A 27,310-nucleotide genomic window follows, 5' to 3' on the forward strand; every position below is an offset into this window, starting at 1 on the left:
ACACACAGATTAAGTGACATCTCTCATTACAACTGAAAAGATAATCGTTCAACTATGAGGAACTATGAGGTTAATATGGGGCTGGGGAGGTGAAGTCACTTGTCACCAAGTACTTATATCTGCCTGTGTGTACTGACACACCGCAGCCACCAGTTCCCCTGTTCATAGAGGGTATAAAGAACCCACTATGTTGAAAGTTACACAACTACAATTTTTATGTTATATCACTGAGTGGGCAATGTAGTCCTCTGTTCATTTGTTCTCTATTTGCTTTTCATTTTCATAAAACATTTTTTAGCAAACTGTCTAAAGAAGACCTATGAAATGCTCACTGACTTCTCCGTTTCCACACACATCCTTTTTTAACTGAGAAAATAGGAACGAAATTTATTTATCATGTCAGAATCAAGTATGTCAAAGGCAAATTTTGTCATAGATAGATGCTCCTGTATGTGAAATATTAACATATGTAATGTGTTACTGAGGGTAGCAGATTTAAATATGTATAATGTGTGAAATTAGATATTTAGAAACTGTGTTTTATGGCATATTGTATTGACCTTGTACTGTTGAAGCTTCATCGTGGGCCAGAGAAAAACACTTTGAGAGTTATTTTTCATTTAAAGTGCTCAGCGTCTGTGTGTTGGTCTCACAGTTGCATTCTAGTTACGATGGCCATTGGCATTATGGGAGTAGCCAAACTGCAACATTTACTACTGTAATCTGCAATATGTAAATATAAAGTTACCACAGCACCTGGTGTCTCAAGAGCCAACAGCTCCCCACAATGGCTGAGCTATAATTAATATCAATAACATGTAGGCGTTAAAATGTCCTTCAGTCAAATACAGTAATTTAGAGCTCATGCAAGAGAAGAGAACTGTGTACATGAGATGCATAAAAGCACCAGATTAGAGTATAGTACAATATAGTTAGTGTAATATAGTATAAACCTTTTGTAGACACAAATCCCTTTGGGGTGCATCAGGAAGGGCATCTGGTGTGAAAACGTTGCCAAATCAAACATGCATAGCTACACGATGTGGCAACCCTTGTGAATAAACGAGCCGCTGATGGCAGCTTTAGTATAGCATAGACAAAAAAGGTCTGTTAGGAGGTAACAAGAGAGAACGAAAGGCAGAAGTGTGGAGTAACATTTAATTTCAGGACTGTGGCTGTCAAAGAGAGAGCTGGCTGATTCACAAAATCATGGGTTTGAGGCATGCCACACAGGCTGGATGTCAGTAAGAAGAGAAAGAGGACTTCTGGAGTAAGCTGGATGAAGCGGTAGAGAGTGTCCCCGGGGGGAGAGAGTGGTGATTGGAGCAGTCTCCAAAGTTCATGAAAGTGAAGATAACAGAAAGGATTAGGAAGTGTTAGGTTGGTATGATACTGAAGAGACAAATGCAGAACGATAGATAGTAGTGGATTTCGTGAAAAGGATGGAAAAGGCTGTGGTGAAAAGTCTAAGGAGCTTGGAAAGCTTGGTGAAAATGTGCTTCAAGAAGAGGAGGAGCACGGAGTAACATATAAGAATGGAGGTGAAAAGAACAAGTACATGAAACTATTCAAAGGAGGATGTTAACAAAGAAAAAGTGAGATAATCTGAGACACAAGCACAGAGAGGGTATAGATACGGCAAAAACTGAGTTGAAAAGGAAAAGGCTAATTGTGAGTTGTATGTAAGGCTGAACACTAAAGAAGAAGAAGATCAGAGAGGAAGTGTGCTGATGCCAGTTTTCAAGATGATGTACGGAGCTGTAGTAACTGCACAGGGATAAAGTTGAAGAGCCATATCATAAAGATGTAGGAAAGAGTTAGTTTAAGAAGAGAGATGATGATCAGTGAGCAGCAGCATGGCTTAATGCTGAGAAAGAGAAGTATAGATGTAATGTTTACTTTGAGAGTGTTGATGAAGAAGTATAGAAATGGTCAGACGGGGCATCACTGAATGAATCTGCAGAAAGCATTCAGTAGGAAAGAGTAAGCGAGTGGCAAGAGAGGAACTGTAGTACTGCATGAGGAAGTCAGGGGTGGAAGAAAAGTATGTGAGGGTGGTGCAGGGCACCATGAGGATAGTGAGTGAGTAGTGAGGTGTGTAGTAAGAGTGACAGATGGGTTCAAGGTGTGGGTGGAATTACATTACTGAACTATGATGTTTGCAGTTGAGATTTTGATCTGTAGTGGGAGTAAGATGCAGGTGGAAGAGAACCTGGGCAGGTGGAGGTATGCTGTGGAGAAAAGAGGAATAAATGTTTGTAGAAGCAGGACAGGGAGAAAGGTGTAACAGCAATGCTTCGAGGGGTAGAATTATGGTATGATGTATGTGGCATTAACAAAAAGGAGGCAGAGCTGAAGATTTTCATTGAGAGTGACGGGAACAGACAGGATTAGAAATAAGTACATCAGAGGGACAGTTCAGGGTGAGCAGTTTAGAGATGAAGAGACAAGGCTTTGATGGAGGGATAGTGAATATATTCAACACGGCATGTTGAAGATGGAGCTGAAAAGAGGAAGAACACAGTGAAGATTCATGGGTGTAGTTAAGGAGGACATGTTAAGGAGGAAGATGCTAGAGATAGAGTGAAATTGAGGCAGATGATCCACCTCGGTGGCCCCTAAAGGGATCAAGCAACTTTGTATTTGCTCGACAACCTCATGGCTCAGTTGCTGCCAAAAAACAACAAGATTGCCATGCATGTGTGTCCAAGACACAGACCAGTTAAAGACCTTATCCATTAAAAAAAACAAACAAACTAGAGTTTGTCTCTCTATTTGTAGTTTTAACTCTTAGACATACAGGCTAACAGGAGGCAGAACAGATGTGGGCAGAGCAGACTTTTTTTGGAATCAAAGTGCTAAATATAAACTACTGCGTTACATCTCTTCCCCTCCCTCTCAAGGCCTATCATTCAGCCGAGGTGCTGGAGGAAAGGATGGTTGAAATATAGCCCTTGGTCAGACGTGACCGGTGACAGGCGGTGGGCTGGGAAGTGGGGGCTGGGTCACTGCTGGAATGGGCTGTAGGAGTGGAGTGGTGTCTGCGGACACTGGCTTAGGACTAGCAAAAATGGCACAAGAGGTGGGATGGTTCATGGAAGGAGGGGAGGCATTTTTGGAAAGAGGCCCACTATTAAAGGCAGGGGGTGTTGAGACAGACAGCAGACTGTTTGGGAGCAAAGAGTCACACAATTTGAAGAGAGGAGATTGATCAGGATGCCAGAGCCAGTCAAAAAACCAAGTAAGTGGACATATTCGACTACCTTAGCAAACAAAGATGGAGCAATTTATTTCTCATCTTATTTAATGTTCCTACTGTTCTGTCACATGCCTGCTTTGAGCAAACTAATCCATGAATCAAAAGGTTTGCCATAGATATGAGTTCTCTTAATAACTGTAAACTTTTAGATACACTCTTTATTGTGATATTACCACGTTCTACCTTAATATCTAGTCAGAAGAACAACAATATGGCAAGACATGTGTAAAAAGTACATGTGAGAAAAAGCTGAGATGGGCCACACCCCTCTTAAGCAATGAACCACAACTAAACTGCCTGCCAAATACCTGCATATCATTTTCGTTATAGACGGTGACACAGCCTTTGTTTTTTGTTCATAGTGTTTTTATATGAAAAGTTTTCTAAACAGACTTAAAACATCATTTTAAATATAAAGCTTATTTATTCCCACGCAATGACTTTAACCTGTGTAACTGAGAAATGACATTTGGAAAACATAAAGAAAATGTAGCTCTTCCTTTTCATGATTATTAAATGAAAGGTGGTTCAATATGTTCACTTTGTACAGCTTAAAGATGTGTAATGCAGTTGACCAAGTAAAGTAGCAGTATTCTTCTTCCATCCCCTCAAATTTAAATATATTCCATGGCTTATTAAGGTGCCACAAGTGCCTTTATTAAAATGCTTTATCAGCCATCATGTAGCCAGGAAGGGAAAATCAGAACCTACTACATTCGTGTGCATGCAGTTGTTGTTTCTCATCAGAAAACACTCTGAACTTGAAGCCCTTTTTGGTCTCGTCAGTAGCTCACTTACAAATCTCGCGGCGCAGGTGGAAACATCGTCTGATGTGAAATCGACACTGTCACATTTCCAGCATCACTGCATTCACAAAATGATTCACTGATCCAAAAATGCCCCGCAGGATTCCAACTTGACAAATGACTTTCCACAGTTTTCTTTGCGCTCTTGAGTGGGAAATGAATGGCCGCTTGAGGAGCGAGAAGCCTGACATGTCACATATCCGATGACAAAGAGTGCAGCCCAAATGGCCAAGCTTGTGTGCGTGTGTTAAGACCTTTAGTGTCAAGGACTTGTTCAGGACAAATTGTCTTGAGCCCATAACATTACTGACAATTACTATCAGTACAGTGCGGTCAATAAGATTGTTTTCAGTCAAACATTTAAAGACAAGAATAAATACAGCAACAACATTAAGAAAAGCTGTAATAATATATAAATGAACACATTTGGCTGCAGAAGGTGCATTCAGCTCAATCCTAACCTTTAACACTAATCACTTGTTAATGTGATTGAATTAAACAGAGATTAAACTGTAAATGCCAACATTTAACCCGGTCATCGTGAGATTCAGCTGAAATAATTTGCTAAACATATCCAAAAATAAGGTGAAATTAGGTTTAAAAGACCACTAATCAGCTTTACAATTACTAAAATTCTCTAAAAATAAAACTCAAGGGAGTCTATTTGACCTTAAAGCCAGACAGCAGTATGAAAATTAGAACAGTACAGATGATTGACAACATGACAAGAAGGGCACATTATTCTTCCTCTCCCTTTAAAGTCACAAAAATAGCATCCAGCTAATCCCTCAACTATGATACCTGCAACCCCTGTTGCAGCTTAAGCCTGCCAGCCTCATTTATTAGTCCAGTACATATGCATCCTATATTTAAACTCATACTTGCGGGGCCATCTGTTAACATGTGGAGGGCTTTTTTTTTTTCTTTTTTTGGTTTGTGTGTGGTTTGGTGAGGACTCGCTGAAGACTGTCCGCCTGCATTACGCCAGCACAAAGTGTGCGATTCATAACCGTTAAACCATTAAACATGTCAGTCAGTCGTGTCAGTCACGCTCCCTGTTTTTAGGCTTCTTGTAAAGATGACAAACACTTAAGAGTTGCTGAAGAAATTTTTTCAGTCTTTCAGATTAAAAGTGTTTAGCTTGTACACATACAGTACAGCACTGTTAATGCTTGTTCACGTTCCAGAATGTGCTCCGGAATTCATTTTTGTCTTCTAACTTGATGTTTGTGCTCTGACAGGATCTGTGTGGAGTGGCAAAAGGCAAATTTATTGGTTTTCAGTTAGCCCCACCCAGTGTGCTGTGGACTGTACAACATTTTTCACCCTGGGCAGCCATGCTGAGCTCATGACTCTTCTAGCTTTGCTGACATATTCATACTTATTGTTGCCCCCATATGTCTTGTTCTTTCTTCAGAATTTCTTCGGGCATGATCTTTGTTTTTTGAGCAGAGAGAAATTAACCAGATGAAAAAAAGTTTAAATAATGTCAAATCTCACAGATATTTGTCATTTAGTGTTTTTACAGCATGATCAAATTCTAATCACTGAATTGTCGGTGAGATGATGGTATCTGTGTTCACTGCTGGCCTGGCAGCATATGAGCTTTAAAGAAAGAAAGTTAAATTGACACATCAAAGGTTTGCTTTTAATTTCCAACCCACCCTCCCCAGTTTCAGCATTTGCCAGGAAACCAAAGACTCAGGAGGCAGAAGAGGGGTCCTCTGTGATCTTTGAGGCAGAGACCGAAAAGCCAGACGCTAAAGTAAAATGGCAGTGCAACTCAAAGGACATTGCCAGCGACAGCAAATACATTATTGCAGCCGACGGGAACAAGCACTCGCTCACTATAAAAGTTATTACCAAAGAAGACGCCAGTGTCTACGCAGTGATCGCTGGGGGCTCAAAGGTCAAATTTGAATTGAAGGTGGTGTCTCAACCAGGTGGGAGATTGCGATGCTGCTGCTGTGCATTTGAGGTCTCTGTGTGCTCACCTACGGGCTGTAATGTCATCACTGTGCACAAAGCAAAATGGAGCACTCGATGCAGAAAACCACTGAAGCAGTAAATAGTTGACACACTGCATGCACTTGATGTTTCTGCACATTCTGACAGCACCCTCTGACAGTACTCAAAACCAGATCTCTGAAACAGCTTGTATGCTGTGCATTTGAGAGATGTTTGCTTTAAAAGGATCAGTTTGACATTTTGGGGAATGCATCATTTCTTTTCCTGTCGAGAATTAAGTTAGAAGATTGATGAAACTCTCGTATTTGACAGCTAGATTCAAGGTTATAGTCAGCAGACAGCTGGCTTAGCATATAACTCATACTGTATTAAGGGCAGCTACCTTGACTCGGTCCAAAGATTAAAAAAAAACATCAGACCACCTGTGCATGAAAGGGCACCTCTATAGCTCACTGTGAAGTTGCCGGGGAACCAGAAATGACTGTGTCGAACTTTGTCTTGACCTTTTTTAAAAAGAGACATCTATAAAGGTTTAGACCCTCAGAAGTGGCCAATTGTTATGTGGTTAAATATGTTTTGTAGTTGTGCATACAAACTTAGGAGAGGCATTCTTATGGGGCTAGAGTAATCAACTTAAAAACTTGTTTTGTGTTCTGTTGGATTTCAGTAACCCTGCTGCCCCCGTCCCTGCTGGAGTCACAACGTGATCAGCTGTTGGCTCATTAGAACAAATCTATGACATTCAAGCCTGGTTCCCTGAACGGAAAGCTCTGTATTAAGGGACTTTAAAAGCTTGAGTGTCGTCACACTGTGTTTTCCCCAAACATGACATTGTGATTTTTTAACACATCAAAAGATCCTACTGAAACTACATGAGAACCTACGTGGTCCACTAAATCAAAAATAATTGTCCCAGAAGGGACTTGAACACTAGTCAGCTGGCGTAAGGGTCTGTGACATTTGGCTTTGTCGCTATAACTGGAAACAGGCCTTCGTGTTGTTTCAGTAAGACTTAAATTGTACATAACAGATGGTGGAGAGAGAGAGAGAAGTCATCCAAGCCAGTGGTCGGATGACTCGTTGTAACGTGACTAGAAATTACACAGCTTCCTTCAGTTAGTTGCATGCCTGTGTCCTGGGGACTGTTGTCTCTAAATACAAATGATATTACAACAGCAAGTTTATTTCCCAAAAAGTCCAGCTCTTCATTTGAGGCCGTGAACACACCTACTCACTCGTTTAACTTCACTCCTTTTGTCCTGTATTTTATCGCACCTGCACAGCACTCTAATGTACATTGAGATGATTGCCAAGTGTGTCACGGAGCAACATTTGTGCTATTGCATTTGTGTTCGTTTATCAGTGTGGCCCTTTGGCTTTAGTAAGATGTAAACAAATGTCAAAGAAAGACAGCGGCCAAAGTGCCCAGTGTGCTATAAGGGACTGGCCACAGCTGTCTGGGGCTCATATCAAAGCCACCTTGACTCTGTTTGCATGACGACCTTGACCCACACCAACGCATTATTTCCTCATGAGTAACCACCACTTGACTGGCACTGAGGAAAGGCATGAGAGGCAGCTGATAACACATGGAAAGTCAGCGGGCCTTTAAAAAATGATAAGATAAAAATATTTTGGTGATGAATGTTGGCCAGATACCTTTGTGGAGATAGGTTAATTGAAAAATCTAAATTGCCCATAGGTGTGAATGCAGGAGTGAATGTGAGTGCGAATAGTTGTCTGTCCCAGTGTGTTAGCCCTGCGACAGACTAGCGACCTGTCCAGGGTGTACTCCGCCTCTCGCCCTATGACAGCTGGGATAGGCTCCAGCGCCCCCCGCGACCCTGAAAATGATAAGCGGAAGCGACTGGATGAATGTTGGCCAGAGAGTTTTTGTTGACAAAACACAAAAATGTTTTCACCTCTCGTATTATTTATGTTGTTTCAAAGACTAAAAACTCACTGTTTGGAGCTGATTCTTTGTTGAGAGGGGAACAGTGAATGGACTAAACGTATGATTGTCGTTTCTCTGTGCCTCTCAAATGTTTCTTGCTATCTTCAGCTGAGGCCCCTGCTGATGGAAAACCAGAACAAGCCCCTTCTCAGCCTGCAGTAGCCCCAGTACAAGAAGAAACTCCTGCCCCAGCACAAGCTGAGGGTAAGTTCATTTTTATCACTCAGTGATTCCTTTGTTCTCTTACCAGCTGTCCATTTTTATAAAATATGCTGTGAAAATCATTCCCCGAATGCTCAAAAATGCCCCCAAATATCCCATAACTGTACATGTGTACTCCACAAAGACTTTGAAAACAGCTGCCATTTGTAAGAAAAGGCATTGCCTGGATGCTATTTTAAGTTTTGCACATGCTATGTTTAAAGAAAAGGTCTCCAAGGTCCTGTAATTCCATGTAGCAGGGTGGATAAATACAGGACCCCTCAGACTTTTTAATGACCTTCTTTTAAAGAGGATTTCACATTTATTTTTACTGTAGTAGAGTAATGTCAGATCAAAAATTGTCATATTCTATTTAACAACAACAGCAGAAAGTTGAATGGTTTATGTCATGTGCCTCTATGTGACAAGTGCATTAAGGAGGCAAATACAGGACACAGGAAATAACCTCAAACAATCAGCAAATCCAAACATTTGCCAGTGAAAAGTTGCCAGAAAACATTAGAATGAACCTCAAAGACAGTGAGCAAGTTTACTCAACAAAGGGCAAAAGGCGACTAAGACAAGACAGATGCAGAGGGATGATTGGGGCAAAGAGGACATACAGCTGAACTGGACAAGACAAGAGATGAGAGACTACCACAATAAAACAGGAAGTAACACAGGCACAACAACAGCCACACACAGAGACTTGACAACCTGACATGAGGAACAATATAGTGACCACAACAGTAACTGAAACTAAAAACCCAAGCGTGAACACGAATTAACATGCACAAAGCTGAAAAACAAAACAATAATAAACAATTTAGGAATGACCCCGAGGATCATAAACAGAACACGAGGGACCGAAATATAAAAAAGATTGGGTCAGCAGCCCAGGACCATGATAGGTTTGCCTTAACTCTCAGAGCTAAGCTAATCATGTGCTATTTTCAACATAATGAAAAACCCAAACATTTTTATAATTGAAGTTTATGCTGTAGCATTGTATTTTAATCCCGTTGGTTTTCAGATGCACATCCTCCAGACACCAGACAGGACCTGACTGGACTCTTCACAGAGAAACCTCAGAGTGGAGAAGTCACTGTAGGTGAGTGGCTTCAAAATACAGGATATAAAATTAAATACATTTAATCCTTAATCTAATCCCACAGAATTAACCAGCTATGTATAGGAAGGGTGGACACACAAAAGCAAAGATACTTGTAATGAAAATACTTAAAAAGTAGAATATTGTATCCTTTTAATAAAAAACAAAAAGAAGCTATATCGCACAATGAATGTAATGTGTATAATGTGCGCTCAGTAAGATGATCATTTGTAGAAAAGGCAAAGATGCCATCAGATATGAGAATCAAATCCAAGCCTTGTTTTCACACAGGTGAAAACATCACTTTTGTGGCTAAAGTGAACGCTGAGTCGCTGCTGAAGAAACCCACGGTCAAATGGTTCAAAGGGAAGTGGATGGACCTTGCCAGCAAGTCTGGAAAACACCTGCAACTGAAGGAGACATATGACCGCAACACCAAGGTGGGCTAATGCTAAAAAGACAGCACAACAAGCAACACTAGAAGAAATTTGGAATAACATATGTTAAAAGCTATGCTTCCGTTCAAGGAACACACAAACGCAAGGGCTCATGTTGTTTGTCACTAAAATGACCTTAAGGCTGGAATATGTAGCATTTCACGCTGAAGCAACCGACATGTTTTGCAAGTCCTGCCCTTCTCACTCTCAGTTGGGCAACATCTTGCCTCAGGCATTTATCCTGAAAGCACGACAAACCACAGGCACGCTATCTTCGAGGTAATGACACAGCAGTGACACATCTAACCTGTTCGGAAACCCAGAACTTCAGGGAAACTTAGAGATTTCAAAGGAAAGGAGGCAGGGAAAATCAGCAGACACCTTCCTAAAAACATCCCACATACACACAGCAAAACACATTATATCTCCAAACACATTAAATCTCACATCTCTTTGCACACATGTGATTGCAGGTCTACACATTTGAGATGCACATCATTGCTGCCAAGGCTAACTTTGCTGGAGGTTATAGATGTGAGGTTTCATCCAAGGATAAGTTTGACAGCTGCAACTTTGACCTCACTGTTCATGGTGAGTGTCCTTATTTTATTAATGTGACCCTCTTTTTATAATACATACACACACACACACACACACACACACACACAAACATATATATATACATGTATACATGCACCACAGTGATTTATGGTATTGGACACTTTCTTTCAGAGGCTCGTGCTCCAGAGGGCCTGGATATAAGAGCAGCTTTCAGACGCACGTAAGTTTTATTTAAAAAAATTAAATTAAATAATAATATATGTCATTCCAAGAATAAACAAAGTGATGTGACATTTTTAAAAAGATTTTAAAAAGTAAATTGTTTATATGAGTTGTTCATTGAGAGTTTAACTTCCTCATCCCATTTCTTTAATGTCACAGCTATAAAATTCACATTCCCTTTATAAAACTATTTATAATCCAGTAATCAGTCACACTTTTTCTTCAATTTTGTATTACCAGGCTGACTATATTTTAATAAAAGTGAAATATTGTCATATGTGAAGGGTACATTTTGATACATTTTTTGTGATCTGTTTTCTGTAATCTCGTTTTATAATCAGAAAACCATTTTATTTTGGATTTGTTTCATATGAACAAACCAGTTTTTGCCCTCTGTAGAAAAATACAGAATATTTCTAAACAGTCTAAAGATGGCTATTTAAAGGAAGGACTGAATTATTTCATTAGATGAGCTGGATTAATTACTTCTGCATGTTTTCGGTAGATAACAGAAACACTGAAAACCACTTAAGTACCCATAGGCAGATATATTTTTGCACATGCTTTAAATCAGAGTCAATGGGGAACAAAACTGCAGCCATCACTTTGCCGTCAGCTTTGTGTATGATAGCGAGGACTCAGTACATTATAAAGTCAATGCACAAGTACAGTTGCTAATAAACTGCAGTGGATTATTGCTGTCTGTGAAAAATAACTGTGGAAATGCTAACCTGTCAGGAGTGAAGGCGGTAAGAAGAGAAGTGGACCAGGAGCAAGGTAGTAAAAGTGTTTGTTGCAGCAATTGAGGCCTGTATTCAAACTCTGAGGACTTTGTTAAAGAACAGAGAAATCAGGATGCAGATCAGAGACTCCTCTCTCTTCTGCAGCCTGCCTTTTCTCTGCCAAACAAACCCAGTGTTGTGAATGATACGGCCTCCCTTTTGCAGATTTTTGAGAACGACAACAGAAGGAAGACCTTGAGAGAGAGCTAAGTGTGGGACTCAAATTCAAAATCCAGAATGCAACTGCTAATTATAGCTGCGATTGTGTTAATCTTCGGCTCTCCATATGTGGAGATTTGAGCTATTAAACTGTTAAGTGACATGCCGCTAGTTGCATCTGTCAGCTCCCTCTGATCTCCTCCTGGGTCTTCATCAAAACACCAAAGCCAGCTGCACAAACAGCTACATGGCAGAGTGAAATTGGACGGTGGTTTGATCATACTGAAAGTGCAGGATGTGCTAAGACACAGGCTTTTCAGTAGCCGAGCTCTTCCATAAGGGGTTGCCACACAGAGGAAGTGCAGCTATGGTGTGTTGTAACTCCACCGCATAAACCAGAGACTCACCTTCTAATCCTGCTGCCGGGTCACAGTCAGGAGACAAATACACAGTCACGTCTACTGTGCCCTTGTTTTTATCTGTTATCCCACTCATGAGCAGCAAACAGAGCCTATACCGTACGGTGACTTGTGTTTGCTTTAACCTTCAGTGTTTTGCTTTGTTCTTGCGTGAATGAATGCTGCTGCTCATGGCTTGAAGAACAGTTCTATAGTTTTGGGAAATACAACTTTTTGACTTTGTTTCCAGAAATGAAGTAAAGTTATCCTAATGTAACAAGAATGGAAGGAGATGTAAACGGCTTGCCTCGATGCCTTAGGCATGACTGGCTTTGCTGTTTTGCTCTTTGTTAAAAGATGCTGGTATAAGACAGATACAGCCATTCCGCAAAAACAAGAACACCATCTTGTGTAATTTCTAAACTTCCATGCAGTAAACTATTTGAGTTTCAGCAGGGATTATAGTCACATTCAGATGCACACTGGCAGCTGTGGGCACCACAGTTGAGCAGTTATTCCTGTTAAACTTTTCCAAGTCTGCTTCGAGTCCGGCTGGACTCATGAAGCCGGTATGCAGTATTTGTGGAGCTTTGTGGATAAGTTTCCACCTACAATAACTGGACCAAACAGACCCCGACCCCCCTGACTACACCAGCATAAATAAATGTGTATTTCCCAAAATGAAAGCTGCTTCCTTAAACATGGCAACATCTGTCTTTCCAGACAAAAACATCTGCCTGCACTTCACATCTTTCCATTTGTTTTCTTTTAGTTTCGGCGTGTCCAATCCAGTTTTTTTTCTTCCAACATTTTGATATGCAAGTCTCTCCCTTGCATATTCGAGTAAACAGGAAATAATTTACCGAGTCTGGGAATGTGGATTTGTTTTATTTAAAATAGACTATTTCTGTTTAGTAATAACATTTACTTATTGAAGAAATGAGAAAAAGGTAACCTACTGGGTTGTTGATATTTTCTGATTCCTGCAGTAGCACAGACGGAAATGATGACTCAGGAGAGCTGGACTTCAGTACTCTATTAAAAAAGAGGTAAGCAATTACAAACTAATAAACAAAAAAATTCTAATTATTTATAGTCTTTCAGCTTTTGTTGTTGTTGTTTTTTGGGGGGGGGGGGGGGGGGGGGGGTTGCCCTTTATAATCTAAAACTCTCACGCTTTCATTCCTTCTGGATCTCCTTGCATCTTCAGAGAGTAAGCTACTTCTGCATTTGCAAACTAAAAGTTGGAATGATCACGGATCTGCAACCAAATAAGCCTGAACACAAACTAACAATGCACAGTGATAATTTAAGGTGGCATGATGTGTTCATTATTTCCGAGCTTATACATTTGTCTGTCACGCAGAATAGAAAAAAGTGTTACCATTTTTTAAACGTATACACATGATTTTCCATCACATAACATCCTGAGTCACTTTGTCAGATCCCATTGTTTTTCCTGACACTTTAAATAAATCCCCTGCTCACCACTGTCACAGCCCCGAAGATCATTTCACTCAGTCTATAATAAGTCTGACAATACTTCCACCTCCGTGCACCTACATTTTTCTTTGAAAGTCTTCGGGGTTAACACATGTCACATCCCTAAAATCCGCATATATGCCTCACTATGAGCAAACCCTGTGTTAAAATCCTAACAATGCATGCTTTGTTAGCATATGAGTCATTTTTGACTGACGTTGTGACTCAGGTTTAGCGTGTGCACGATTGCTTCAGTGCATTTTAACCATTGTAATGATATTTAATGTGCTTTAAAAGCATATTTCTAATTTGCTGATTGCATTGCTTTTGAAATGCTGTGTTTTAACTTTTCTGGTTTGTTTTGCCATATTTGCCTCTTGGGTTCTACCTCTGAATGAGCAGCAGTTTCTTAAAACCCTCAAATCGGTAAGAAACTGCTGACACGTTGTCTGAATGTCACTGGGAAACTTCTTGTTGTTCTGTGTTACGTGTTTTTTTTCCCCCATGACAGCAAACATTTGACTGCAATAATTAATAGTAACGCTGAAATCACGATCATTCTTAGCTGATTAAGTGCTGCTAGTCTATTACAGAAGCATAAGCAAGAGTCAGTCATTTTGACAGTATATAAAACAAATGCATAATAATTCCCCATTACATGATGCACAGAGCAGGCAGACAGAGTTAAACAAAACTTTACTCAGGAGGCAGTCTCACACCAAACAAGACATCAGCAGCAAGTAAGCAACAAGGAAACAGATGACAGGTACACAGAGGTACACAAGCAGTGTGCACAGCTTAGATCCAAGGTATGAAGAGGAGACATTCTCATTTGTAGTGAAACTGCTCTAAAGAAAAAGAAAATGCACATTTTATCTTATTTTGATACAAATATGTTGATATTAATGTTTAATGGGGATCATATTTGCTAGGGAAATTTAAGCATCTCATAGTTTTTCACATCTATAACTTTTATTAACAGTGACACTCTCATATGGAAGGTGAGCAGCGCAACTGGACTGTATAAAAGTAATGAATTTCAGGCCTCAATTATGGTGCAAGGGAAAGCTGTTTTCTCTATTTCTTTTATCTATATTATTTCTGCCTCTTTTCTGGCAGCCAGTTCTTTATTTAATGGGGTTAGGCAAGTAGTTTAGGTGCCTAAACATAACCAAATAAATAAATAAGTTCACATAAAATTTTAAAAAGTAAAAAAAGAAGAAGAAGAAATACAAAGTAGGTATATATGGAAATATAGTACTACAAGTAAGTCAAACTCTTGCCATGCCTTCACCACCACTTTAACCTTTTTTTCAATCATCAAGTTTTTTGTTGTCTTCACTACCAAATGTAATTTAGTAGCGAAGATAATACATTGTTATGAAGCAGGGTACAGGGCTGTGGTTCAGGAGGTAGAGCAAGTCATCGACTAACTGGAAGGTTAGTCATAAAATCCCTGGCTGCTCAAGTTTGATATTGAACCCTGAGTTGAAGAATGAACATGAGAGAGAAAGCATTTAGGCGAGGGGAAAAAATGCTCGTTTAAATGTGTCTGTAAATGAGACATGTTGTACAATGCACTTTGAATGCCTAAGTAGGACAAAAAAGTGCTCTATGAGAAACTGTCCATTAACAGCAGCACAAAAAATGTGCATGGGGAGCTTCATAGAAAGCCTTTCTCAGGTGGCTCAGTAATTTTGTTCATGTAGTTTGTAATACTCCTAAATTCTTGAAATTAGCTTTACAATAACTACAAAATGAGATCAAGCCCATAATGACACAACAGGAGATTACAAAACACAATCGATATCGATCTGTTTAAGCTAATCGTTAGCTACAAGTCTGTAAACAATCTACTAAAATGACTCTTGAGCGGTTGCTTGTTAGTTTTTCAGTATCGAATAATGAACTGATGCATGCGATATCAATGAATCTGACTGTGTCAGTTTTGCCAGTGTGTTACAGTGACTGTCCCTGTTTTAACAGCCTGCTTCTTTTCACTTATTTGTGTCACTCGAGTGGTTTTAACATCTCTGTCTTTGTGTGTTAGAACCGTGCAGGTGCACACAGAGACCGATGTGGATGTGTGGAACATCCTCAGCCAGGCTCCTCCTACTGAATATGAAAAGATTGCTTTTCAGTACGGAATCACCGACCTGAGGGGCATGCTCAAGAGGCTGAAGAAGATGAAGAAAGATGAAAAGAAAAGTGAAGGTTGGTGCACTGAGATAGTAGCAAAACTAACACAATTTAAATGAAAACCTAACAGAGACTGATTATTTTATTTTATTTATGCTCTGAAACACAGCTTTCCTCAAAAAGCTGGATCCTGCCTACCAAGTGTCAAAGGGCCACAAAATAAAACTGGCTGTTGAGGTTGCCAATTCAGATATTGAGGTGAAGTGGCTGAAAAACGGGCAAGAAATTCAACCAACTGGAAGGTCTGAATACACCCTACCTGTGCACCTTTGCTAAGTTTTATTTTTATAGATGCAAGTATTTTATCTTAATCAGGGCCTCATGCCTCAGTTTGCAGGGTGAGCTGAGGGATACTTAAAATGCATGCAGCCTTCTGAATGAGAAAGTGAACGCTGTTTTATTTCTAAAGTTTTAAATAACTCTGCAAAAAAATAATCTGGTTTTTAGCAGGTCTTAAAATTAGTTAAATACAATTAAAGTCAGATGAACAACAGCACATATTATATATTACACTGTGTCAGTATTTATGTAACAAAGATTAAGGTGTGATGGAAGAGGAGTGTGTGGAAAAACTAAGTAACACTTCCACAGGAATTTGATTGATCATCGGTAAATGTGAGCGGCTTTATAAAAGCAGATGTTTTGGCAGTTTCTAGATCTGGAGCATTCAGATATATTTTAACACAATGAGAAGCAGGAAAGAAAACATCAGAGATCTTAGAGAAGCTATCATTGTTGCACATCAATCTTCACTTCAAACACGTTAAAGTCTGTCATTCTGCATTGGGGAAGCGTATATTCAGTTGTAAAACATTTAAAACAGCTGCCGATTTTCCCACGAGTGGACGTCCCATCAAATTCACCCCAAGGCAGAAAATTTGGAAAAACCCAACAACTACAACTCAGACTCTTACATGTTAAATGCTAAAGTTTGTTACAGTACAATCAGAAAAAGACTGAACAAGGCTGGCTTGCTTGGAAGGGTTGCCAGGAGAAAGTCTCTTCTTTCTAAAAAGATCTTGGCAGCATGGATTAGGTTGCATAGTTGCATCTCAACAAACCACGAGACTTCTGCAACAATGTCCTCTGGACAGACGAGACCAAAGTGAAGATGTTTGGCCATGTGGTGGAGGGGGTGATGATTTAGGGTTGTTTTGCAGCCGCAGGAATTGCAGTCACTGAATCGACCATAAACTCCTTTGTGTACCAAAGTGTTCTGGAGTCAAATATGTCAAAATTGCCAAAACTGGGCCATGCAAAAGGACAATGATCAGCAAAAGAATCAAGGTGTTGCAATAATCCAGTCAAAGTCCAGACCTCATGGGCATAAATAAATGCCCACAAGCCTCAATGACCTGTATTAATGTTGCAAAAAAGTGGGTCAAAATTCCTCCACACCAATGTGAAAGCCTGATAAAGTCATACCGAAAATGATTACTTCACATTATTGCAACTAATGGTCTTTCCACAAGCTATTGAATCATGGGCTGTGCTTAGTTTTCACACACTGCTTCTGCATTTTGCAGTTCTTTTTAATGTGTTGTTGTTCATCTGAAATTCTATTTAAATTATTTTAGAAGATGCTCAGGGTGGCTTTTTATTATATTCTGTTGCAAAACTTTAGGAAGAACATACTTAACTATATTACTGATTGTTTTTCATTTCTCTCTTTTGCCTCTCCATGACCAACTTCCCTAATTTGTGCCTTTATTGCGTCATTTGGTTAAATTGATAGCAAGTAAGTGTCATAAGTAATACAAAACATTTCCTTTCCTTCTCACACGCTATATTGTGGTTTTAAAAAACAAATAAAAACAGTGTTTTCATTGTGTGATAATCTTCCTCCCTGTCAAGGTACATATTTGAGAGTGTTGGCAACATGCGGTACCTCACCATCAACCACTGCTCCCTGGCAGATGATGCAGCGTATTCCTGTAAAGTGGGAGATGAGAAGTGCACCACTGAGCTCTTTGTTAAAGGTATTTGATGTTTTGAGAACATTCACAGCATACCCGTTCCAGCACAGGTATGCAAAAACAGAGATGTTCAGCTAAATCACATGTTCTTATCTGTTTTGTGCAGAGCCTCCTGTCCTGGTAGTGAAAAATCTGGAGGATCAGATGGTCATGAAGGGTGAGCGGGTGGAGTTAGAGTGTGAAGTCTCAGAGGAAGGAGCAAATGTTAAATGGTTAGATGTTTTTCTTTACACTCATGGCTAAGCAGCCAGTAACTGATCATCCATGTCCCAATTTATAAAAAAAAAGTGAATAATCATTATTAAATAAAATAAATGAATCATGACTGAATAAAAAAGTATTCAAAGTGCCATCTACCATTAAATTATATTTAATCGGGTTAAATTTAGGCTCTCTTTTAATTTGCTGGATCCTTAACAGTTGCTCAGACACCCCACAGATGGCATCTGAGGATGTCATGTCTGCAGGTAGATACCAGGCCTCAGAGACTGTGAAATGTTGCTACAAGCTGTGAATTATCATCTCAATGAAAAGGTTGCATGAGCCATTCAGTATGTCCCTCATGACCTTTACCCGAAGAAGAAAGTTGCTGCTACAAATGTATACAAGATATTATTGTCTGGCCAGTGTAGGTTTGTTGAAACAAAGTACAAAGATTAAATGTATCAGATATAATAATAATAATAATAATAATAATAATAATAATAATAATAATAATAATAATAATAATACATTTTATTTAAAAATAGCACCTTTCAAAGTACCCAAGGACACTGTACAACAGATAAAACACAGAAACTGGAAATATACACAATAATAAGAATAACAGATAAAAGATATACCACCTCTGTATTACAGTTCTCTGTGGTTCTATGTATTCCTGAATTACCTGTTAATCTGAAAGGTCACCTTGTGTATTTAATGGAGTGATGCAAGTAGACCTAAACCTGCCAGTAAATTGAGTGAAGGAAATGTGTGATTGTGTAACTAAAATGCAAAAAAACAAAAAGAAACAGGTGGTTGTAACAAAGTGAGAATCATCTGAAAGTTCCAACTTTTGCTAAAGCGATAAAATAAGTGTATAACACAGGACTGCAGCCAAAATGCTTCAAACAAATAGTCAAACCTGAATTCTTTTGCAAAAATGGCCCAAACTGGCATGTGTATTAATTTGTACATGGTCCATCTAACTAAACAATGTATCCCATTTGTTGAAGTTGGGCTCATGTGAATTCAAATTGGATCAATTCTGAAATGCAATGTAAACTTTCTAACTTAAGATATTGTCTTTATTTCACCTATTGACCTGTACTCTGACCTTGGATTCTGGAAGCAGGAAATCTGTAATGTTGCAATGTAAAGTTACATGTTGTTTAAAGTGTAACACCCAGAATAACATTTTAAATTTTGTTCCACCGCATACTATGAAAAGTACACAAAAACTCACCAATGAAATGCACTGAACCATAATCAGACATGTTGCTAAGTGATGAAACCAACGCGTGTGTCATAATATTTTTAAGTGATGAAACAGATGAAATTTCTAAATGTCAAAACATCCCACAGGTCAGTGCTAAACCACCTAACATTGAAATATTAATCATTCAAGCTCTTTTATCTCAAGGGATGACTCAGTCATGTGTCTAAACATAGCAGGCAACTAAGCAAAGAAGTAATTTTAACTGTAACTCTTTAAGCTTTTTGTTACTAGCAGCCTGTTGCAAAAATAAGTAGTTTGTGGTGCGTGGTATGCAGTGTGTTCTTAAAAAATCTGAGGAATTTGGGCAAGTGGAGGACAAAAAAAGAAAGAACCTGCCTTAAAAAAAATGTCTGCAGTAGATTAACAATATCTCACAGTCGTGTCCTTAAGATACAGGGGAAATGTCAGCTAAGCCCTGACACTGGCCCTTCAGTTGATCAGTCTAGTGTTCATCAAATCCTCATCACAAATGGTCTCGGTGGAAGTTTGGCTGACAAGAAGTCATTCTTGAGGAAGTGAAACAGGATAAAAAGAAGCCTGAGATTAGCGAGTTTACCTCATTTGGACAGAAAGTAAGGTCTGATGAAGTGATGAATCCATATTAAAATTTGTGGGTACAAATAATCATCAGTGCATATGGAGGAGGTCAGGAGAGAGCTTCAACAGTGAGTATCTGCAGCCATCTGTAAAGCACGGTGGAGGCTCTGTCATGGTTTTGGGACTGCATTTCAGCCAATGGTGTTGGGGATCTTGTCAAAATGGAGAAAGATTGATGAATTAAATACTGATTAAATACAGAAAAGTATCCTCAGATTTTGATTTAGTGTGCAGTGCCAACTTACTTACTGTGATTTTGCCTTATGCTACATTTCCACATATGTTGGCACATGGTTTAGTAACATGTTTCACCATCTATTTACCATTTTCCTAGCAACATATTATGTACTGTACATAATATGATGCAAAATGTAACAAAAATCTAACGTCTAGCCAATTAGCTGTTTTAATTGTCATACTAGGATTCAGTGACATCAACATCCACAAGACGTAGTGCATTTTACCTCAAAAGTAGGCAACCTCTGAAAAATGGTTGAGCAGTGTAACTAGCTCTTTTTATCTGAAACGTTTCACCATGTTTGTTGATCGTATTAATTTTAATTGTGGTTTTAATTTCTGTTCAGGGAGAAAGATGGTGTGGAGCTGACAAGAGACGAATCTTTCAAGTATCGCTTCAAGAAAGACGGCTGCAAGCATGTGCTGATCATTAACGAGGCCACCAAAGAAGACTGTGGCCACTACAAGGTTAAAACAAACGGTGGCGAATCTGTGGCAGAAGTCCTGGTGCAGGGTGAGTGTCAGTTACGCCGTACAAACCATATGAACCATTTTTGTCAGTGATGAATTTTTCAAGGACGTATTCCCATACCTTACCAATAGCTCCGTGGCCTTGCCACTCTTGGTATGTGGTCTATCTTTAGGATATAGCACCTATCATTGTCCCAAGGTTGCTCCACAGATGTAAGAGCACATGCAAGCTAAAGTTAGAAGACATATATTTCACCTAAAGGGCAAAGAGTACTTTGTGGTTTGAAAGTATGTTTTATTATTAGATGGTAGATTTTCCTCTAGTACCAAGTCACAGCAGCTCGGTGATGCTGATGTAGGATCCCCGCTGGGCACAACTGAATTTTGTAAGTCTCCTTTTGAGAAATTAGTTAGATTTGGAACTTTTTTTTTCAATAACATGATGGTCTTTGGTATATTTAAGACAAGTGTCTCTTTGAAGGTGATTAGATGTTTTATTTTTAATTCCACAGGTGATCTAGAAATAATGGATGGAGACTGTTCAAACTCATCCATACACGGACGTAGGCAAAATTCATTAAGAAAAATCTAGTTAGTTTTCCCTGTAACCATTTTAGCACCATTATCTGACAGAACAAAACATTCATCAAAATCCCTCTAAAAGAAAAGATTATCACACAATGGTCATCAACATCTGCTTAAAATTTCTTCGCATTATATTGAATATGCATGCTCTCTCCTTTGCATATGTTGTTTTTTTTGTGTGTGTGTGTGTGTGTGTGTGTGTGTGTGTGTGTGTGTTTCAGAGGTGTGTGTAGATATAAACCTGATCTTTGCCTCTTTGTTGGCCTTTTAATTGAACAGCGAGCCTGCCAAGAAATACCAGCTGCTATCGTGTTGCAGGGATCAACACCTCAGTCCACAGTAGAGCTCCCATTATAATGCCATTGGACATTCCCATCATATATGCCCTACCTAGCAGTGAGCTGACGTGAAACTGTTGTAACCTTTAAAAGGAGCGCGGTGTGAGATATCTCACCCAGATAACAATTTCCCTGGGACAACTTTAATAACCCTCTTGTACATTATTTCATCTGATATACAGTAATAACCCGAAGCTCCTGCATATGGTCCTCATATCCTCATATCTTGCCACTTTATTTTCTACTATAAATCTAATTAACTATTCCTCTTGTGTCTGTAGCTAAGATACAACACACAGAGGAGACCCTCATGCTCAAAATCATTATCACATTATCCACGCGTACAGTCGCTGGAGCTTTTATTTTTTTTAATCATATTATCCTCACAAGCTATCAACTAAACCTGGCGTCTCATAAAGCAGAAGGCCTGCTGTTATCTGCACTCTGAGCCTGTGTTTTCTGAACATGTAGAGAAAGAGCTGGAAGTCTACCAGAGCATCGCAGACCTCACAGTGAAGGCAAAAGATCAGGCGGTTTTCAAGTGCGAGGTGTCAGATGAGAACGTGAGGGGAACCTGGTACAAGAATGGCGTCGAAGTCAAGCCTGATGCCAGAGTGAACATCACGCATATTGGCAGGTGAGGACATGTTTGCACGTGGTAATGCGTGTTCGGTATGCTGCCTGCACTCCATGACGCCACAAGCTAAAGTTTTTGACCCCGTAGGATCCACAAACTGACCATTGATGACGTCAAACCGGAGGATGAGGGGGACTACACATTTGTGCCAGATGGCTATGCTTTCAACCTCTCTGCTAAACTAAATTTCTTGGGTAAAATGTGTGCTTTTATATTCTTACACTTTAAAATTAGAGTCTCTTTAGAGACTCACATGTTCAAATTTTACTTAAATAACTTATTTAATTGTTTTTTTCTTGATTTCCAAGAGGTGAAGATTGATTATGTGCCACGCCAAGGTACACAGCCACCAACTTACGCAGATTGTACCAGTCATAATACAAAATATTTTTCCATTTTAACCATTTACATTACGTTCACAGATCCTCCTAAGATCCACTTAGACTGTATGGGTCGCACCGCCGAGTCAACCATTGTGGTGGTGGCTGGCAACAAACTACGTCTGGACGTCCCCATCACTGGAGACCCAGCTCCAACAGTGATCTGGACCAAAGGAGAAAAGGTAAGACAAATGGAAGGCTTGTGCTATTAATCATTAATTAAGACATGTGCCACCAGTCCAGAGTTATATAGGTAAGATTTGAAATCTGGAAAAAAAAAACCCACTTCATTCATTACCAAAGACACACTGATCAATCACAACATTAAATCACCTACGTGACAGCGTACAGGTCACTGTTGTGCCACCAAAACTGTTCTGACCCAGGTGAGACCTCCGAGGTTGGATAGCGGAGCCTACAAGCTCAATTTGATTGAGATACAGGGATCTCAGAAGCCAGGAAAAAAGATCTTTTTGTTTGGTTTTGCTGGGTGAGGTGGCTGGCTGCCATCGGGGAGTGCTATCATCATGGGGGTGCATGTCCTTAAATAATGTAACTGCAGTGCAATGAGAAGATGAATGTTGTTCATTTTACCTGTCTGCAGTTTCAGTGTTGTAGCTGATTAGTTTATATTTGTAGCTGATTATTTTATATTTGAAAGACATACTAATACTGCATTTTAAAAATGAATGCAACAATATGTTACATGCTTCCAATATTAAACAAGCCAAGGAAGTATATTTTCATCAAATTGCTTTTGATAATCTAAAGTGGAACAGGCTAGTTCTTCCATATTCCATATTCCATTCCTCCCTGCTTTGGCTTGTAAACTTTGATGCTTTCACTGAGCTGAGTAAGCACAGTACTGCTAATGGCTTCCAACAGTGATGCTAGCTGTAGTTTGCAAGTCTTTGATTTGAGGGGACCCTCTCTGTCCTCTTTGGCTTTTAAGGCTTTGCTCTGCTCAAATGTAGGCTAGTTCTGTAAAACCCGGTGGAGATGACAAAGGAGGGCATACAACCTCTTGGACCACGAAGGATGGGGAAGTAAGTGTACTTTTCATTATATGCTTATTTTTTGTTTGTTTTTTTTCACTCACGCCAGCACTGCCAGCGCATGCCTCAGTTTCTACGCATGTGCACTTGCTGACCTTTACAAGCTTTTGTGACACATAAACAGTAACGTCACATGTCATGCATTTAGATTTGCAAATGTATTGTAGAAATGTGCTGTAAACCTGCTGTCTTACAGCTTGAGCTTTGAAAAGACTTTAACAAGAAAACCTCAAAGAGCAGAAGTAACAATTGTAAACTAATACATGGATTTTCTTAAAAACACTTTCTCCAGTGAATACCATGGTTTTTTCCTTCCTCTGTGTCAGTTTTAAACACTAAGAACAGGATAAAACTGCATGCAGAGTTCATCCATGTCACTAAGGTAAGAGCATGTTATGACTCTTCCCTAAGACAGACAGAGGGCACAGGAGGCTGAGCAGCAAGTACAATGTGTACAGTATGGAAAAGGTATAAACCATATGAGCATGAAAACGACATTTGGAAGCTCTCTTGCCACAAGGGGTCACGACAGCAGGTAGTTCCACACGTCTGATTTGGCAGAGTTTTTTGCCTGATGTGACTCCAATGGGGATATTTGTATCTAGTTGAAAATGAGCTAGCAACCTTTTGTTTGGCAAGCAAATGTGTTAACTGCTACACAACTGGAGATAAAATATGCAACTAAATACTAGATTCCAACACTAAATGTAGTAATTGAGAAATATTGTCAAGGTATAATATTAAGTTTGTCATAAAGGAAGCAAGAGCAGCATCACCTCAATCCGGTATTGGTCAAGAAAAAAATTCAAATGGTTAATACTATCAGTCAGACCAGTATGTTATATTAGCATTTTAAAGTTCACCTACTCTGAGACTTAATCTGAAGGTTTTTTACTTTCTATTTTAAAAAAATAAGAGGAATTAATTAGCTCATGAAATTAGATTTCAAATTAGATCTTCAAGTTGTAAAGCAGCAAATTGACATGCTAAATTGTATATTCATGGAAATAATAATGAAAGCATTCAGTGTCTGCATTTATAAAAGCTGATAAATGACTTCAACAAAGTCAAGAAGAAAGGGGAGAAACACCCTTCAAATACGTTATGAGAGTTGAATTTGCATGGTTTGTCCACCACAGGGCACTCTGCAATTTCCTTGTCAGCGACACATGTTTGCAACACTACAAACAACCAGCAGATGTGAGCAGTGTGAGGCAAAGTGTAAAAAAATAATAATTTTAACAAATATTAACTACACAAATGGCAGTGTAAAATATTAGCTGATACACTTGGATTTTTTTTTTTTAAATCAGCAAATATTGTTATTTGTATTCATCTTAAAAGTCATAATTGATCCGGCTACAACTATCATTTTTAAGAAAGTGCAGCACAAATTCCCCAAAAAAACTTTGCTCAATATAATCGAGTAACTTTCATGGTTGTCCTCATGTAGGTCGTCACAGAGGGAGATGGTAGGGTCCATGTGGAAACCACCAAGGGCCACTGCGTCTTCACTATTGAGTGTGCTGAAAGGCAGGATGAGGGAATCTACTCTGTTGTGGTTCGAAACCCTGCTGGGGAAGATACAGCAGATATCCACGTGAAAGTTGTCGGTAAGACATCTTTTATCATTATTCTCCCTACCAAAGCCCCAGCAATACCAATTAACACACACCAACAGCCATCAAAGTTGTAAATTTATGAAATTTATCTATGAATGTCAAACTTTCTTCTGACAAAAAGAAGAGTAATGTTTCTCCTCCAGATGTTCCTGATCCTCCCATGGCTCCCACAATCCTCAGTGTGGGTGAAGATTCCTGTGTCGTTCAATGGGAACCCCCTCTGTTGGACGGTGGCCAGCCAATAATTGGTAAAAATAACTTCTAATGGGCTTTATTTCATAATAATATGAGCCATTTTCTTTTTGCATCTTCCTTTATTTTTCCTTGGAGACACCAAGCCAATGGCAACACACATTTGAATTTGCAGGGTATGTGCTGGAGAGAAAGAAGCTGAAGAGCTACAGGTGGATGAGACTCAACTTTGACCCCTACCCTGAAACCACCTATGAAGCCAAGCGTATGATAGAAGGTGTGCCGTATGAGATGCGAGTCTATGCTGTGAACAGCATTGGTATGTCTCGTCACAGTCCAGCCTCTCAGCCATTTGTGCCAATCGGTGAGTCTGTGAATTTATCTTTAGATTAAATAAACAGAAATAATTGCAACACTGAAATGGATAAGTGGATGTTCCATTTTCATTCAGGTCACTTTCATGAAAAGGTTGATTGATGAGTTGTCTTGGTTGTAAAGACAGATTGTGATAACATTGGCATGTTTGACTTGAATAAGTTGGGTCATGCAAGTTCCAGTGACTTAGTCAGTCTAACGTTTCACTCAGGTCATAGGGCTAGGGTGACTTGTAATGTGGTCATGAGTTCCGGGTCTGTGAACTGCGCATGTAACAAATTAAAAAACAAAAACATGATGATGCAAAGATCATCTCTGAGTTAACTCAGGAGTACAGAGCATGTCTGTTGGCTATAAGGAAGAAGTGGCATTTCTGTGGTATAACGCAAACATGAGTAAATAGTCACTGAGACACCGAACACATGTCAGGCTCCTATGATATTGATTTAGAATGGACTTTTAATTAAAACAATTGATAGTCTATGACTAATTCATCAATAGTCTACTGGGCTGCAGGCACACCAGTTCAGCTCCTGGGCTCCTCTTCTCCAAATCTATGCGGCTGTACTAGATGCAGTATGCAGTTTAGCATTGTTTTACTGAAATATATGACATAATCTGGATGGGAGCATGTGTAGCTCTAAAATCTGTATATACAGACTTTAGAGGCATTGATGGTGCCTTGCCACATATGCAAGTGCCCAGTTCCACAGCCAAACAAGGTTTGGAGTTAGATGCACTCTTTATGACTGTCACTTTTCATTCAGCAGCTCAGGTTTTAGTTGTCTTTTATTGTGGCACTAATTTATCTAAACTGCAGTCTTATCCTACACTTGTTGATTTAAGAGGGAGCATCAGTGTATCCAGATGGTCAGTCACTCCTAAGACAGCTGATTGGGAAACTATCCATGGCATCCCTCTCTATAAATAATGGCCTGGAAGCCCTTGACTCTGCTGGGACCAGCTGCTTAACACACAGGGGGGTCACTGCTTCTGTGGAGGCTGCTGCAGAACAAGCATCGTTATTACAACAAAGACAGTAGGACGAGAAGAGAAGACTGTCAATGAGAGAAAGAAAAAGACCACGTTGAAGAAGCAGATACAACCACCAGTTTAAATTAACAGCAGGACGTCTATGCACCGAGGAAAAATATGACAAAGGCTAAGCTCTCAAAGACGGCTGAGAAGAAGCCAGTGGAAGATAAGAAGTCTTTGGAACGTGTGGAAGAAACGGCAGCTGGGGCTCCAGAGAATGCACAAGCAAACTGTGAACACAGTAAAGCTGAGACAGAGGCACCTCCACCTCCTGATGCAGAACAGGAACCTGGAGCCAGTAGTGCAGAGGCAGCACCCAGTGGAGAAGAGGGAGCACCAGCTGAGGATGAAACACCAGCAAAAGGTGTCACTCTGACAGAAAGTGGTTCTCCTGCAGAGGAAGCTGCAGCCCCAGCAGTGCAGACCCCCGTGGAGCCTGCTGCTGCCGCTGAGCCAGACCCACAGCCTGTTTGCAGTAGGCATTGTTTGATTTAGGATTTTAGGATGTGATTTTTATTTGATTTTATTTTTTGCTGGATTATCATGCAGGTTTTAGAAAAAGGTTCAATCCACACTAGCAAAATTATTATGGTCATAGCTGACTGTATATTTAGGTCATGCTGGCAGTGAATTTTGATTAAGTAAATATTTGTCAGTGCACTGACTGCTCAGCAAATCATTCCCTAACATGTTTACTGGCTGTGCAACACACACAGAAATAGTCACACAATATTTAAAACTTTACACATTTGGTTTCTACATGTTTAAGGGCAAGATGGAGTAGCTATTCA

The 27,310-nt window shown here is 39.6% G+C and overlaps 1 protein-coding gene across 1 annotated transcript in view; it reads left to right on the forward strand.

The window, feature by feature from the left end:
• Positions 1-3,145: 3,145 nt before the first annotated feature.
• The window catches only part of mybpc3 (myosin binding protein C3), a 33,335-nt gene continuing 9,170 nt past the window's right edge, over positions 3,146-27,310 (forward strand). The window contains exons 1-22 of the mRNA XM_076883393.1: positions 3,146-3,241; positions 5,739-6,008; positions 8,096-8,191; positions 9,222-9,299; positions 9,591-9,739; positions 10,210-10,327; positions 10,469-10,517; positions 12,848-12,907; positions 13,743-13,766; positions 15,391-15,554; positions 15,649-15,781; positions 17,275-17,277; positions 17,394-17,518; positions 17,622-17,727; positions 20,177-20,343; positions 21,695-21,860; positions 21,948-22,054; positions 22,169-22,198; positions 22,283-22,422; positions 24,749-24,908; positions 25,061-25,165; positions 25,285-25,473. Coding sequence (XP_076739508.1) covers positions 3,217-3,241; positions 5,739-6,008; positions 8,096-8,191; positions 9,222-9,299; positions 9,591-9,739; positions 10,210-10,327; positions 10,469-10,517; positions 12,848-12,907; positions 13,743-13,766; positions 15,391-15,554; positions 15,649-15,781; positions 17,275-17,277; positions 17,394-17,518; positions 17,622-17,727; positions 20,177-20,343; positions 21,695-21,860; positions 21,948-22,054; positions 22,169-22,198; positions 22,283-22,422; positions 24,749-24,908; positions 25,061-25,165; positions 25,285-25,473 — 2,464 coding nt within the window. The 5' untranslated portion in view covers positions 3,146-3,216. The remainder of the gene's footprint in view (positions 3,242-5,738; positions 6,009-8,095; positions 8,192-9,221; positions 9,300-9,590; positions 9,740-10,209; positions 10,328-10,468; positions 10,518-12,847; positions 12,908-13,742; positions 13,767-15,390; positions 15,555-15,648; positions 15,782-17,274; positions 17,278-17,393; positions 17,519-17,621; positions 17,728-20,176; positions 20,344-21,694; positions 21,861-21,947; positions 22,055-22,168; positions 22,199-22,282; positions 22,423-24,748; positions 24,909-25,060; positions 25,166-25,284; positions 25,474-27,310) is intronic.

This window comes from Maylandia zebra, linkage group LG1 (assembly GCF_041146795.1).
Source record: "Maylandia zebra isolate NMK-2024a linkage group LG1, Mzebra_GT3a, whole genome shotgun sequence".
Taxonomy (NCBI): domain Eukaryota; kingdom Metazoa; phylum Chordata; class Actinopteri; order Cichliformes; family Cichlidae; genus Maylandia; species Maylandia zebra.